Here is a 17,625-nt window from a genome sequence, read left to right as displayed (position 1 = left end):
CAGCCTATTTGGCAGTGGTCAGCACAGGGGTGTTTGCTGATCAATGATGTTAATGCAGAAGATGCTTGATCTCAGCAGACGGTGAGGTTCATTGATCGGGAGATTGCTTACATGCTCAGTGTCCTGAATCACCAAATCTCTCAACGTAGAGAGTTGCGACAGTTGATAGGTCTGTTCTCAATGGATTGTGAACAGCAGGGGAAAACATGTGAAATTATTAGTGACATCATATCTTGCTGAAGGGTGTATTAAAATTTTAACCCACTAAAATGTTTTTAGAATGAAAATGTCCCTACCACTAATACCACCTGCCACCGACTAACAATATCAAGTAGCAAATCATGTTTTTGCTGGGCTATGACATACACTTTAGACTATTGGTTATTGGCTTAGATACCAACTTCCTGTTTCAATTGGAACAGGTCAACAGAAAATTGCATTTGTCAAAGCATTTTGTGGGTTTTGTAAACATAGCATGCAATTATTTAAATTGTGTATATTTGATAAAATATGTAAATGGTTTAAAATGCATATTCTGTTATGAAGTAATCAAGTATTTGCTTCTATTTTGAATTGCACTCAGACAATTAATAATTACAGCAAAAAAATGTCAGTCCTAACTGAACAGCGATGTCCTCTTTCACTTTACGAACTTCACTCATCACACATGAATTCTCCCTACAACTACAGTTTAGTAGTTAGGGGACTTGTAATTGCATTTGTCTCAGACCAATAGTACAAGCAGACTAGACTTATGCATTATTCATCTGCATTCCCTCTGCTGTAGTTCAAATTAGAGGTCATCGTCTAGCATAGGCGAGGTGATATTACACTAGCCCATTGGAAATAAACTCCTACTGAGGTGGGAAGGGGAACCATAACGCTTTCATTGTATTTACAAGTACCACCATGTGGTTTAGTTATCTTACAAGGTGGTTTCTGTCCCATTTTCTCTCTATCTCTATTTCTCTCAACCCCAGCTTACCTGTCATAATCTCCCAATCTTGACACTGCAGGAACTCTCCTGATCATTGATTCTGCTGAAGCAGTAAAGTGCTCAATAACTCAGCATGCTCACCCTAACACATTAAAATCACAATTAGAGACATACACTCTCATTTTTCTTCTACAGAATAAAATTGATCATTGAAATTCATACATTGGGTAGTGGAGGAAGGATATTAGAAGTACTGCCATAGTCAGTGGCATACAGCATATCATTTGGACCCCTCTACAAACCCTAAGACAGGGTTCCACCCGTAAGTATTGTCATGCATGGAAATTTGTAAGATGACTTAAATAGTGGTGCAGATAGAAACAGACAGTGATGCTTTTGGGGCAATTTGAAAATGTCTTCTATAGCCTTCTCTTTTTTTGTTGAAAAGTTTTATTTTTATTTTTATGTATTTATGTTATATAGAAAGCTTAAATGTGGCAGCTAGCTGAAATCGATAGTAAATGCTTCTGTTGAAGCCATCAGTCTGTATTATTTAAACTTAATTTTTAACAATCAGGTTTAATTGCTAAATTCCCGATGAAAACTACACTACCCGTGAATCCTGATGAGAAGATCCACCAATCAGAGAATTGCATCCAACAAACCACTGCAAAAGAGCCCAGCAGTGACCACCCACTTCCTAACCCACCCACTTTGTCTAAAAGAAATTGGTTAGTCATCATTTATTTGAATAATTCAAAGATGTACATGATAATTATTATTATTATTTTTATTTTTTTTATTTTTAATTAGACACATTTTTAAAGGTATTAATGTTTGATACATGTATACATGCCATTAAATCAGTGGACATGTTGCAATTACAATTTGGGCAAAATCTTGTGCCGTTTTCCCATGGACTTTTTTTTTTTTTTTATAATAGGATCAAATGGGCAGACTCAGTTCATATTAAACTTTATTGGCAAGAGAAACTTAAGTGCACATTGCCAATGCATTAGGTACTATACATACAGATATAAAATATACTGAATGCTGAAGTTTAATTTGATGAAGTTTAAAATTTCAAAACTATTATTTTCTCTGGCTGCCTTTCAGTCTCTACAAGTATACCTGGCTGCAGCTTGCTGAAAGGCTAGGTCATTCTCAGTCTCTGGTGTGCACATTCTGGGTCTCACTCGTGTGGTTTCACTTTTGACAGTGGTTCGGATGAAAGTGAGTGAGCGTTTTCTGGTGATGTGAAGAGATACAGCAGCTTGCCCATATCTCTCGCACGCCTGGTTCACCGCTTGCGGGTGAAGTCTCCATTCTCAAGACAGTAAATCCAGGACATGCTTTGCGCATAACGATTAAGCGTGCACTGCTCCACACAATCAGTTTCTATACTGGGATGTGCAGCTGAGTCGAGTGTGTACCTCCTGACAATTTATATATGCCAATTTTAGCCACAGGGAGTGGGGAAATACATGAGTGAATTTTCACCCATTGTACAAATGTGCCTGGGTTTGTTCCTTGCAGGCAGCAGATGCCCTAACCCCGCCCCCACCCTAATCGGAGCCTGGAAGGCTGAGTAGCCTGCCAGTAACAACATGGGAAACCTTTCTCCTATCACATGAAGGTCCATGAAGTAAAAAAAAAAAAAAAAAAAAAAGGATACCGCATTAATTGCATTAATTATTTTTAACACGTTAAACAAAAAAACAAAAAAAAAAAAAAAAAAAAGTAATGCGTTAAATTTCCCAGCCCTAGTTTATATACTTATAACAACTTTTTTATATTTCCATTGTTTTTAATTTGACATCATTTGCAATGCTGGGATTGTAGTTAATTCTCTCATTGAAGACAATAAATTCACAGTCTTTTACCTTAATCTTTTTGTCTGATTTTAAAATAATTTTTGGCTTCAAATCAAAATGTGTAATATTATGATTCACCTCGGAGCTGGTTGGTTTGGTTCATGGATTAGAACACTTTTATGGAACATTTTATGAAATCTCTATGGAAAAATGAATTAGAAAAATACTTTCGGAACCAAAACGGCTGAAAAAGTGGGTGGGTACTGTTGCACTCTATAGGTAAATCTAACCAGAATTTCAAATCTAACCAGATGGGTGGGACTTTACGTGCCACTTACGCCAGGGACAATAAAGACATGAAAACGTACAATGTTCATACAATTTTCTAATTCCCACTGATTACCAATGGTGGCAGTATTAAAAGCTCTTTACAAACTCAAAACACGCAGCACTTGTATTATTTTTGGAATAGGACAGTGTAGATTTCAAGAGCGGTCAATGCTGGTGACTTAACATGCTGTGGCAGTGAAGGACCAGTGCTGCGATTTATCAGTCTGGCTGAATTAAGGAGATTGCAAAATGTGGTTCCCTTTGCGAATATGAACAAATGTGGCTTTTAATGTGATTGCCAGAGGCGGTTGTGCCATCAGTCAAGGTTAAGGTTGGTTGCGGTCAGGGAGTTCTATACGAAAGTGGTTTTATAGTGATCCTAACCATGCAACAACAGAATACGTGGATGCTTTGAAATAGCATCTGTTAAAATTAATGAGGCAGGCAGTTGACGACACTCAACACACACAATCAGTTTCTATGCATGAGATATTTCTGAAGAGATGATGATGATGCTGCTGCACTGTATTACAAGAAGCATGCACTCATGTCTGATACGGGATAGCATAATTTACTCTGGCAAGTTTGTGGAATCATTCATAAGCCACTCAGTTTACACATAAACCAATTTTTCAGAACAGGAAAATAATCTGGCACTGGTTGTGCTGATATGTCACATGGCATCAACAGCACTCTCTCTCTCTCTCTCTCTCTCTCTCTCTCTCTGATCATTTTGAGTTTAGATGAGAACCAAAGGACGTGCTCCTTCACTCAAGAGACTTTTATTATAGACATAATTCTCCCTAAAACCATAGTCAGATGAAGCTAGCAAATTGTTTGGGCTCTTTTTGCAGCCTGCTGCAGTTGGGTGTTCCTTCTAAAGGGAAATCAGCAATGACACAGCAGAGAGGGCAGAAAAATCGGTGAGCAATGATAGTGCCCAGAATTGGCATGTGTAACCTGCTAACATTGGCTCTCCAGCATGCCCTTGATCCTGGATGCACACTCCCAGGCACAGGTGTGCCCATTCAGCTTGAATGATCAACGTTGCATGCTATACAGTGAGGGAGTGTGTTTCCCAGTTGCTGATATGGCACTCGTGGGGCCCATGTTTTAATATGACCAAGATGCAATAGAGAGAAAAGCTAGGGAAATTACAACCACAGTCACGCTTGAGCAAAATTACATCTCCATTTCCCAAATGGCTTCTAAGCTTTTAATTTTTATTTTAAATTGATAAAAATAGATACTGTAGGTCAGTCTCATGCCCTACATAAAATAGCGTACCGCCAAAGGACAGTAAGTCATACCACTCCCTTCTCCTCACATTATTTACTTATTTAATTTCAGACATTGGCTGTAAAAGGATGTCTTTGTATGGCAGAAGATGTTTTACTGTGCATTTATATTGCTGCTAACCACGTGTATAGAGATGATTACTGGCAAGCTGTTTCATCAAGAAAGAGATAATGTCAGCACGGTACATTGAACTTATGATTTTGCGCTGCCTTTGTGTTTCCCAGTAAAAAATAATAAGCTCCTTGTTTATGATGAAGTATACAAGAACATTTTCATCTCGTTCAAAAATGCATGACCTTTCCAGAGGAAAACACATCCTTGATTACACCAAGAATATCCCTATGACTGATGGTCTGCTTTGTAAAACTAAATTGTACTGTGTAGGCTCAAGACCGACATAAGTCATTTTGATTAAGTCATAGTGATACGCCGGCCGCTACAAAAGCACATATTTCAGATAGAGAGGGGTGGTATTAGGTCTTTCAGCAAAGCTTATGTCTGAAAAATATTTACAGCACTGTACCTACCTACTAGTCCACCAATAAAAGCACAGTGTACTGTATGTTTAATAAAACTTCTCTAGCCTTACAGAGATCAAGTGCATAAACACATAAAACTTTCCAAAAAAATATTTGTGACTGACGTTCAAAATTATGTGGCTCTCCTATGCAGTTATGCATTTGGTGTGCCAACACAAACAGTCTGTTTGTGTTGGCACAGAAAACAAACATTTAAAGAGCACCTATTATGGTTTATCAAATATTACCTTTCATGTAGTGTTATATAGCTGTTTGTGAATGTAAAAAAGTCTGCAAAATTTCAAAAATCAAAGTGCACGACAAACTGAGTTATTGACTCCCAAATGAAAGAACCTATTCTGAACACCTGAAACGAGTACTTAGTAATTCCAGACTTACTTCCTATACTAACCTAGATAATTTGGTAACAAAAAACCCACCTCTTGTCTTCAATGGCTGCTCGCAAATAGCTTTGACCCACCCTCAAACACTACACTAAGCGGTAGACCAATCACAACAGACTGGGACATCTGACCAATCAGAGCAGAGTAGGGTCTCTGAAAGGAGGAGTTTAGAATTAATCCTTTAGAACAGATCATTGAACGAGTCGTTTTTGACACTGGGGAAAAAAAAGGTAATGCTGCAGTTTAAATTATTTGCAAATTAAAGTGTTTTTTGACCTTGGATGCATGTAAATCTATTGTACGAGACATTTAAAACAAAATTAGGCACGTTTAAAAACCATAATAGGTGCTCTTTACCTGAATTTCCAAAATGCTTTGAATAGACTCTTTTGTTCATCAAGCAATATTAGAGCTATCAAGTTGCTAATAGTTTGACAGATATACAGTGCATCTATGAGTCACAGTTCTGCAAAACTAATAAAAGTGGTACAAACCGTAAGATCCAAATTTATCAAAGAACCACACCAATGAATACTTAATTAATAATACTCTATTAAAACAAGAGGTGTCCTACATCCCATTCATTGAAGAGACTTGATGGTTTCTGAACCACAAGGATGCTGGCCTGAAGCTATTGCACTTTAACCTAAATGTTTATTTAAAACATGTGGTTCTTAACATATATATATATATATATATATATACATACAGTGCATCCGGAAAGTATTCACAGAACTTCACTTTTTCCACATTTTGTTATGTTACAGCCTTATTCCAAAATGGATTAAATTAATTATTTTCCTCAAAATTCTACAAACAATACCCCATAATGACAATGTGAAAGAAGTTTGTTTGAAATCTTTGCAAATTTATATAAAAAAATTAAATTAAAAAAAAAAACACATGTACATAAGTATTCACAGCCTTTGCTCAATACTTTGTTGAAGCACCTTTGGCACCAATTTCAGCCTCAAGTCTTTTTGAGTATGATGCTACAAGCTTGGCACACCTATTTTTGGGCAGTTTCTCCCATTCTTCTTTGCAGGACCTCTCAAGCTCCATCAGGTTGGATGGGGAGCGTCGGTCCACAGCCATTTTCAGATCTCTCCAGAGATGTTCAGTCGGGTTCAAATCTGGGCTCTGGCTGGGCCACTCAAGGACATTCACAGAGTTATCCCAGAGCCACTCCTTTGTTATCTTGGCTGTGTGCTTAGGGTCGTTGTCCTGTTGGAAGATGAACCTTCGCCCCAGTATGAGGTCCAGAGCACTCTGGAGCAGGTTTTCATCAAGGATGTCTCTGTACATTGCTGCATTCATCTTTCCCTCGATCCTGACTAGTCTCCCAGTTCCTGCCGCTGAAAAATATCCCCACAGCATGATGCTGCCACCACCATGCTTCACTGTAGGGATGTTATTGGCCAGGTGATGAGCGGTGCCTGGTTTCCTCCAGACATGACACTTGCCATTCAGGCCACAGAGTTCAATCTTTGTTTCTCATGGTCTGAGAGTCCTTCAGGTGCCTTTTGGCAAACTCCAGGCGGGCTGTCATGTGCCTTTTACTGAGGAGTGGCTTCCGTCTGGCCACTCTACCATACAGGCCTGATTGGTGGAGTGCTGCAGAGATGGTTGTTCTTCTGGAAAGTTCTCCTCTCTCCACAGAGAAATGCTGGAGCTCTGTCAGAGTGACCATCGGGTTCTTGGTCACCTCCCTGATTAAGGCCCTTCTCCCACGATCACTCAGTTTGGCCAGGCGGCCAGCTCTAGGAAGAGTCCTGGTGGTTCCAAACTTCTTCCATTTACGGATGATGGAGGCCACTGTGCTCATTGGGACCTTCAATGCTGCAGAAATTTTTCTGTACCCTGCCCCAGATCTGTGCCTCGATACAATCCTGTCTCGGAGGTCTACAGACAATTCCTTGGACTTCATGGCTTGGTTTGTGCTCTGACATGCACTGTTAACTGTGGGACCTTATATAGACAAAATCGTTATATTTCCAAATCGTGTCCAATTAACTGAATTTACCACAGGTGGGCTCCAATCAAGTTGTAGAAACATCTCAAGGATGATCAGTGGAAACAGGATGCACCTGAGCTCAATTTTGAGTGTCATGGCAAAGGCTGTGAATACTTATGTACATGCGATTTTTTTCGTTTTTTATTTTTAATAAATTTGCAAAGATTTCAAACAAACTTCTTTCACATTGTCATTATGGGGTATTGTTTGTAGAATTTTGAGGAAAATAATGAATTTGATCCATTTTGGAATAAGGCTGTAACATAACAAAATGTGGAAAAAGTGAAGCGCTGTGAATACTTTCTGGATGTACTGTATATATCTATATCTATATCTATATATATATATATATATATATATATATATATATATATATATATATATATATATATATATATATATTCTTTCTTTTTTTATCAGTATATTCTTCGAACTTTTATCTTAGCCATATTGACCCCATTTCCACCTGGTATTAAGTTGTGTTTTTGGTGAACCGATCACATGTGGTTAGGCTGCGCAAAATACAGGACTAAATGGGGTCTAAAACGTTTTATGATCAGATCACAAAAACCATATACGAATGTGGTCAAAAATGAATATGACCGCATTACATTTGAGGTGTAAATGCTAATCCGTCCTGTATGCGTCCCAGACAGCAGCAAAGTGCTACCCCTCACCTGTCAATCAACCGCTGCGCTAAAACAAGAGTTAAAACTTGGCCGATTACGAGCAGATTTAAAAGGAAATAACCATCTGATCAGAAAACATAAGAAGCGGTTACAAACATAAACACAAGATCTTCACAGATCTTCTTCAGTGTGTCTGAAGCCAACATGCAGGGGCACTTATTATAAGCACAAATATATGCAGCTCAGGGGGATCTACCTGATCTAATCTGCCAAGCCCCTGAGATTTCATAGGTACCCCCAGACATACACGAACACCCAGAGGGGGACGCTACCACCCCAAGCTATCCACTTTGCATATACAATGCTAGCAACGCCCCTGGTATGACTGGCCCTTAAAGATCAAAATGCCCCGCCAAAGTTTGCATCATAGTACCGTCCAGTAGATGTCTGTCTAGCACATGCGCAGATGGATGCAAAAACACGTCCGGTGTGAATGGCTCCTGTTAGCCTACGCTTTTAGTCAAGCCACTTTGAGTTGGACAGACCTAGTGAAACCAAACTGCAGTGAAGTGAATGGAAAATAAATGTGTAAAAAATAAAAAATAAAAAAACTAATTCCTTTTACATTCAATTTAAGTTTCCCCCCCTCTGCATTTCATTAATTTAAAAGCACTTATAGGCTACACAACAATCTTAAACATATTCAGCAGCAGTGTTGGGGGTAATGCGTTAAAATTATCTTGTGTTACGTAATAAGATCAGATACTTTTTAGAGTAATGAGTAAAGTAATGTAATTTTTTATTTTTTATTTTACACCATAATATCTGAGTTATTTTTTAAAATAAGTAACGTGTTGCTTTTGTACACCTCTCCATGTATTGCGATAAATCAGGAGTAAAAGTGTTCAAACTTCGGGGAGGGGACGAAGTGCATGATGGGCATTGTAGTTCTAGAGAGTTTGAGGCTTACCAGAGATGCACAAAGAAGTTGTAGTATGTGTGCGCATGATGAGTATTGTAGTTCTATAGAGTATGAGCCATGCTTATCAGAATTGGGCAGAGCACAATAAGTCTTCTTTTAGCTCACCCTGAAATTCATGTTTTAAAAACTGCAAAATATTTCTAGTAAAGGAATATAAATCTGAACGCTTCAGTGGAATCCAGTTGTACTCATCATTTGCACCGGTTGACTTTTTTTGTGCACTGGAGCTTAAATGAGCTGCCGTCATAAACTTTGCCATTGTCATGACAATCACATCAAGAGGTAAAAGATGTGTCCTCATAAGGCAACACTTTGTCAGAAATGTAACATTCGGGTAAGTGAAACTTTGATTCTCGTGATTGATTCATGTACGCTGAATTTAAAAGTTAGTAAACGCACATTTTCGTGGTATAATATAGTACAGGCATAAGCCCGGAGAAGTCTTCTCATGGCCACGGCATGATTATACAGATACATATAATGTGGAATGATGGCTGACTGTTTGTGCATCCGAATTGCTTTGTTTTAAAGCTGCCCGTAACTACTTCTCTAGGATCTAGGATTTGAATCCGAACTGCCCTGTGTTAAAGCATTTAACATTCAACATTCGGTTGAGTTAAACATGATTGATTCATGTGTAAATACACGCTGCATTAAAAAAATCAGTTAACGCGTTTAGGCAGAGGGAGTGTAAGACTAGTCTTCCACTGGCCATGACAGGGGCAGACTGGGAAGGGAAATCGGCCTGGGATTTTACATAGAAAAGCTGACTCTGGATCAGCGGCTGTGAGCAACGTACTACATGGTTTGTGTACACAGACATAATGTTTTAATTTCTTGAAATATTAACATTTTTTGTTTCATAATAAACAAGTAATGTGATTTGTAAAACATACTGTTTTTATGACATTTTGGTAGATTAAAAACGATTCCATTCAAGTTGTATCAACATGCGCGGTTGCAGTAGGCGTACGCACTGTGGATCAACTCAAAACAAGTGTGCACTGAGATGACTTAAGTGAAAAATATTCATTTATTCATCAGACTCATTCCTTGAACATGTTAGGTTGGCATTCCCCACTGAATCTTATCCTGACTTCTGAAAAACATCTCAAGTTGACTCTGGCTTTGTCAATAGGCACCGCATATGATGACATATATGATGCAGGTTCAGATGCTGAACTTTTTTTGCATTTGGTAAGACAGTGGTTATTCTTCATTATTCATGTTGGCTGCCATGTTGATGGAAAAACAAATCATGCATATTCCTGTTATTGAGTCTTTATTATGAATATGACGTGAAGACCTACTGATTGTAGACTTTCTAAATATCTGTTTGTTTAGTAAGTTGTTTTGACAAGTGTTGTACAGTAGCTAGCATCAACTGTAATATCTCTACATATCTCTTGTATTTGTATTGAATGCAAAGCATAGCAGAAGAGAGTGTGGCGGTGAGAAAAAACAGTAACACAAAAGTAACGTAGCACTTTACAATTAATTTAGTTACTTTTTTAAGGAGTAACTCAATATTCTAACAAGTTACTTTTAAAAGTAACGTTACCCAACACTGTTCAGCAGGTGTCTGAATTAGATTTAAAATAATATGAGTATACCCCAGTCTCCATGATCCTTCAAGTCTTTTTTAACCATCTTTCTCTAAACTGTGCCATACATGAAAGGAGCTTATATATTTGATTGTAATTCCCCTAAACTTCAACCCTCAAAATTCAACATATGGCAATGCCCATCTCCAATCCGTGGAGGAGGTATTTGTCTGGAATGCCATTCAGACCTATGACAGCGGCATGTGGGCGTGTGTTGTGAGTGTATGAGGTGCTTTTTGAGTTTAGTAAATGACTGCAGCAAGAAATACAGTGAGGCTGGCGGCGTTTATGTGGCGCTTATGAGCGATGGAACAGACTCTGTGCGCTGAAATATCAACGCTTTGGCATTTATCACGGGGATTCTAGTTAAAAATTTTTTTATTGAAACCGAAAATGAGCAGCATCTCCTAACTGGAGCAGACAATGGAAGTAGCTTCATGCAGTAACAGTTCACCCCTTGGAAGCAAGTACGTACTAAATAAGACTACCTGCAAAAGCACAGCCGTCAGAGGTAGCTAAAACTAACGTGTGGCTTGAAAGCGACACATTTTCCATTGGGGATGCGCGTCAAAAGAACCGCGAAGGAACAGAACAGACGCGTACGTATGTTTTTCCTATGACTGGTGGCATTCCGACGCTGTGAGGAGATTGAGTGTAGTTTCATTTGTTTCAAATCGCACCCACGTATCGCTAGATGCGTTTGCGATGGAGCGTGTTTGAAAATTCTTGGCGACTACACATGCGAAGCTGTTATGGATTGTCCTGAATGAACATCTGAAAAAAAATTAAAATAAATAAATAAATCGCAGCTCTATTTCCACCTGAAATTCTGCAACCCGCGCAAGTCTCTGTCCGCGGTCCTGAAACGGGAGCTCGGCTTCAACCTAAACAGTCACTGTCGGGGAAAATGATCAACTCGTCTGTATGCTCTTGAGATGTTTTTTTTTTTTTTTTTTTTTTTTCTTCTTTTTTTTTCTCCCCCTTTTTGGTAATCTCAGACAAGCAAAGGACGAATTGTTCACCTCAGAAGTGAGAGAAGGAATTGTTGGGTGCACTGAGCTGTAGCTAACTACATCTACTCATCTCTATCCTGACACAATGTTCGCACTCGGGATTTATTTGTGGGAAACTATTGTGTTTTTCAGGTATGTATCACGGTGGGTTTTATATTGTTTTTACTCAAACCTGTTTTATGCATTGTTTTCTTGATATAGATATCTTTAGGCTACTTCTACTGAGAATATTGTAGGTATAGCCTACTAATTCAAGTAATGGTTGCCTCATTTACATCCTAGTTCACGGTATTTTTTATTATTAATTTATCTAAACGTATGTTTACTAATTAAAACATATAACTAAGTCATAATTCCTTCACATTCGACCATTCAGATTTGAAACTGCAAAGGATTCTCGTTAAACCGGCAAACAGCGAACACTAGTGGTCATTTGGCGAATAGAAAGTTATCAACAGGCATAAAACAGTAACTCAATCCCAAAAATGAATCAATGGGCGATGTAATATGACATGTTGTGTGCTGTGATTAAAAATGTCCTTAAAACGATGGGGCCCAAAACAAGGGTTAACAAAACAAGCCAGCTGGTATCTACCAACATTGCTCATTGTTAGCCCATTCATTTCATTCATTCATTCATTCATTCATTCAGAAACAATAATATATTTAATTTACACTAAAATAATCAAATATTAAAAAAAAAACCTGAATTCCTCTGTTATAAAGGTCTCTTATTGTACAGTGCAATTGTTTGACAATATAATGTATAACATTTTATACCACCATTTTGCCACTATGTTTAAGGTGCACGTTTATTTAATTTTACTATATACTGGAAAAAAAACAAAAACAATATTGATATTAATTTGACGGATGCAGTCTGTTTCAAGTTCTAAAATTGCTTTTCACATATACTATATTGAACAATTAATATATTACAATTAACAATACTCTATAAAAAAATTAAAAATAAAGGTAACACTTTACAATAAAGTTTCATTCGTTAAAATTAGTAATGCATTATGTATCATGATCAGATAATGAACAACATATTTTTTACAGCATTTAATAATCTTAATATTAGTTTGTAAAAAAATAAAATTGTTCATTGTTAGTTCATATTAGTTCATAGTGCATTAACTAGTGTTAAAAAAAAAATGATTTTAAAAATGTATTAGTATATGTACATTAACATTAACCATTCATTGTTAGTTCATGTTAACTAAGCTAGTTAAGTAATGTTAACCAGTTGAACCTTATTGTAAAGTGTTACCAAAATAAATGTTTCATGAAAGGATTCACCTTATCTAGCAAGTGGTTTTCATAAATTATGTTGCATTCTGTGGGCACTGTTTAGTTAATGCACTAGAATCAGAATATTGCAGTCTCAGCTCTTGCTGCTGAACTTTGCAGCGCCTGTTAATTGATATCTCTCCTCTCCCAGTTTAAGCCTACACCCCTACCTCATTTCACATGCAGACTTATTACTAAACATTGATCACACTGTCAATGTCAATAGCAATGACAAATACAAATCATACACAGACATCATTTGTTTTATGAAATTCACCTTTCTATAATTGATTTCCATGTTAGCTTGCACATTTCCCATGCAAAGATTGTCATGTGAGAGGTTGCTGTGTGAGTTTCACAGGAGGACATGATGCGTAGCTGCTAAAATTCTGCCCATGCATGAAACAGGCATGATGTTGTCATCACATAGAGAAATATGCAGGTAATGCTGTATTTATGCTAAATCCAACTAATGGAAATGGCATAGGTGTGACAGTATGCAGAATGCATTTGCATCTGCACATTTTAAAATGGACGTAGAACATGATATAGGAAAATGTGGCTTTGCCTCATATGTCAAATTGTTGAGGAAATATTCTAAAAAATGTACTAAAGAAAAACAATTCTTAAGTCAATCATAAATGTGAGGCCCATTCTCCTTTTTTGTCTTGGCTGAATTGTAGCTTTACATTATACTTGTGACTTATCATCACATGTAAAATATTTGTAGCATCTAAATCCATTAACATATAAATAATAATAATTAAAAAAAAGTATTGTTTGGATTATTATTATAATTTTTGTATTATTATTTTTCAGGCAGAGACAGCCATGTTCATGCCCTCTATTACCTGTGTCATATTGCAACGCCATCTCTACTGGTTTGCATAAAGACCCAAGTGTGTCTCATCATTCACTTTGAAAGTGAAGTTGCGTGTTTTACATTACCAAATGCCTGTTTCTGTTAAATGGGTCTGCTAAGCTCAACAGTGAAATCTCTAAAAAATTAAACTGTGTCTTAAGGGCTAACATCATGTAATAGCAGAGTTTAGAATTGTGTCTCTTAAGAGTCCTTCACTGGTAATTGTATATGCACAGGTAGAATGAAACAGATGAATGAAACAGAGGAGGGTTCATGCTGTATATGGTTTCAGTTTTGTGCCATATAGTAGTGCTTTGCAAACCTACAGCAATGTTCTCATTAAAAGTGTAGGCACAGTAAATGAGGGGAAGGATGGCCAATTCAACATCTGAAGAAAATAGCCTGTATTCCATGTAACCATTGTTATTAAACAGACTCATTCCCAGCTGCTGCTGAATTAGATCACTGACCAAGACAGATCCCGCCACAAATAGGAATGGCCTATCACTGGTAGTCCTATTTTGATTTTGGATCCACCGCCTTTTTCTATGAGATCTATGGAAGATCTTGTTATTTTTCAAGGGTTATCCTCTATATTTGGCTATTAATGGCAAAATATGTATGAATATGAAGTGCTTTGCTGGGCTTGCTGAAAGATATGTTTTCTTCTGGTCTTCAGAAACTGCACTGATAAATTGAGAGCCGCTTAAAGAAATGGCATGCTGGTGCCAGAGAGGCCTTTGATTTCTTGAGAGTTACAAAATGCAAGATCAATAAGGATTCTGTTCATCAGTGGTCTTAAGAACATAATGAGCTACACTTAGGGCTAATGATTGGATCCTCACTTTAAAGTATGCAGGTCTCTGGGTTGTTTGCATATATTTTCTGGCAGAATGCTCTGGTTTGGTTCCTGCTGCATCAGCAGAAGGCTCAAGCTCTCCTTCACTGCCATGGTCAGCATTGATTAGGGTTCATTTGTTCAGCAGTGCTGCTTTGATCAGTGAAACCATTAATTACTAGAGACATGTTTAGAGGTGGTCTAGAACCCACATTCAATATCCAGCTTTGCTCTTTCTCTGCCAGCAACTGCTTACAAATTGTAACTATGAGATAGACATGCAGGGAACCAAAACTAATAGACTATATCCTCAGATTTCACACTGTCACAAAGATTCTTCCAACAGCACGGGTTCATATAAGGAGAATATAATGATAGAGAGTGGCTCTGAAAGAGACACAATAATCTGGCATACCATGACTAATCTTGTTATGTTTACATTGCAAAATTGTACATTCAACACAAAGGATTTTGTTTGAATTGTCTCATTGTGAGACACAATTCCCATATATTTCATTTATTAAAAAATAGAAAGTTTTATAGTCATATTAATTTATATTTCTCCACCGACATCTGCAGAGTTGCAGTTAAATCTGAATTGCCACTTTTCTTCTCTCATTGTGCATTTAGATTAATGCAAACAGTTCTGGACATGCTTCAATTAACTAGTTTAATTCAGTGCATTCAAATTTTGACATTTTAAAACTAATCTTTCTTTGGGTTTCTTTTGACAGAATTCACACACTTTTAACATGAAGTAATTCATGGTGTTCCTGAAATGCAGAGCAGAATTTCTAAGATTATTTTGCTCTGATGTATCCACATTTAAATGTCAAAGACTTCTCCAATTTAACAGTTACTCAAGCAGACACGCTAAATGTTAATGCTCAAAAAGAATAATGATGTGAGGAACAGAAAAATCCTGACCATTGGTTAGTTAGAACTGAAAGTATATCTGGCCATGCAGACATGAAAGAATAATGGATATGCCGCCAAAACAGTTAGACGGGATTCAGTGGCTGGTTAAGAAAATAAATCAATTCCTCCTCAAGACAGACCCATGAGATTGGTTAGAAATGAACCATGTCTCAAGGACTTGGGTGAAATCAATATACCACAGGCTATTTTATGATTATTATCCTCCATTTTTGTCAGACACACTGATGGTGTTGATTTAAAAAAAAAAAAAAAAAAAAATCCATTGTTCCTTTGTGTTTTCGTTATAATTCAGGTGTGTAGGAGGACTTGAAGAAGATACACAATGAAGTCCTTTGTGGATTAGAGAAAGATGACAATTAAATGCTGGCCATCTAAAAGCTCTATGGATCAGTTAAAAGCTTGGCTAATCAGCATTAAGAGTGGTCATAGGCTAAATGCCCATGGGATGAGTGACCATGTGACTCACAGGCCAGTTAGTGACCTGACATTTAGTAAGAACTTAGTAGGCAGGTTACACTAAGATGGCAGTGGGACAGACATGTACCCTATTAGCACTAATTAAGTTCTAATGGCTTCTAATGCTAATGAAGACATGGATACTTACTGTATGTATGAAGAGGTCTCAGAATTACTATCCTCATTCATTCGGTTCTTTCAGGGACACTCCTTGGGTCTAGAGCAGTGTTTCCCAACATTTTTTGTCTTACGTACACCCAAAGGCCCATCAGTAAGGCTCAAGTACCCTTCATTGACATCAAACCAGAAATGAGGTCCTTTGAACTCATATTATACTGGATATCATTTAAAATTATAATTAATATTTTTTCACCACAGTCACCACAAAAAAATAAATAAAAAAATATGTTACTATGGGTGGAAACCAGACTCACCGAGTATCACATATAGTCTGCTATGAGTGCCATCCACACAAATTTAAGACTCTTGTGCATTTTATACACATTATTTTGTTTCTTTCTTTAAAAAGGAACTGGGGGGAAAAAAATAATAATAATTTTATAACAAAGTAAACGCAAAACCCCCAGAGATTTTAATGTGGTATTTAAATTCAGAGCTGATTTTATTTTTGTTCTTTAGGATTTGTTTAATATCTGTGTTTGCAACTGTAGCACATTTAAACTTGAAATAAAAAAGTGCCTTGAGTCAAAGATGTAATGGTTGCCTTAGAGCAGAAAATGTAATTTAATTAAAAAATTATCACAATGTAGTCCTTCTCCTGCATTTTTTTATACGTTTGCAGAAAAGACAGGGGTTTGATTCTGTAGGTGAATAGCTGTGTAATGCACCTGTCTTTTTCCTGTTTCCTAGCTTGGCAGCATCACAACAAGCAGCGGCTCGGAAAGCTGCCACCCCCATGCCCCCATCAGAATTCCTGGATAAGCTTATGGGAAAAGTGTCCGGTTATGATGCAAGAATCAGACCTAATTTTAAAGGTTGGTGTATCCACCAAGACACTATTGGATATCACAGGAATGTAGCAAAGCAGTATTTAATACTTTTATTAAGTGGGTATTTTTAAATGCATCTTGAAGAGTTCACAGCTTAAATAAAAATAAATACATTACATAGAGGCAAGTGCATGTTGACTACTGACTATTTTTCAATAAAAAGCTGTGGAAAGAGGTGATAATGAACCAACACGTTTCTATCAACCATTCAAATACTATGCACATAGTTTCCCTCTTAAAAGATATGATTTTATTTATTTATTTATTTATTTATTTTCATTTCAAATTCTGATTTTGAAGCATGTTTTTTCTGAAGCTGATACCCAAAATTAAATTATTTACCTGAAAGCAACCTACCATATGCTTTTTACTTTGACAAAACGTAAAATAAATGCTTTCTGCATCAACACAGATACAGTATTTGTTCCCAAGCTGGCTACATTCCTGTTTAAGGTTCATGATCTTGTATCATTATCCTGAGAGTATGTCTATGGTGGTAATTGGCATCTTATATATTATATGGTGTGACTTGTGCTGGCAATGTTAGAAATAGCTACTGCAAGATACATGTCAGAGGTTTCCTTATTCAACAGTGTCAAACACTGCAAATTATAGTGTAACTGTTCTATTCTTGGAAGTACACACAATTATTTTTTCCAAAGGTACATCAGTTACAAAATGTT

At 37.1% G+C, this 17,625-nt stretch overlaps 1 protein-coding gene across 2 annotated transcripts in view; it reads left to right on the top strand.

The window, feature by feature from the left end:
• The first annotated feature begins 11,179 nt into the window (after positions 1 to 11,179).
• The window catches only part of LOC127417997 (glycine receptor subunit alphaZ1-like), a 58,338-nt gene continuing 51,892 nt past the window's right edge, over positions 11,180 to 17,625 (top strand). For both annotated transcript variants that reach the window (XM_051658302.1, XM_051658301.1), the window contains exons 1-2: positions 11,180 to 11,676; positions 16,803 to 16,927. In XM_051658302.1, coding sequence (XP_051514262.1) covers positions 11,630 to 11,676; positions 16,803 to 16,927 — 172 coding nt within the window. In that variant the 5' untranslated portion in view covers positions 11,180 to 11,629. The remainder of the gene's footprint in view (positions 11,677 to 16,802; positions 16,928 to 17,625) is intronic.

Source organism: Myxocyprinus asiaticus, chromosome 27 (assembly GCF_019703515.2).
Source record: "Myxocyprinus asiaticus isolate MX2 ecotype Aquarium Trade chromosome 27, UBuf_Myxa_2, whole genome shotgun sequence".
Classification (NCBI taxonomy): Eukaryota; Metazoa; Chordata; class Actinopteri; order Cypriniformes; family Catostomidae; genus Myxocyprinus; species Myxocyprinus asiaticus.
This window is presented reverse-complemented; position numbering and strand designations above follow the sequence as displayed.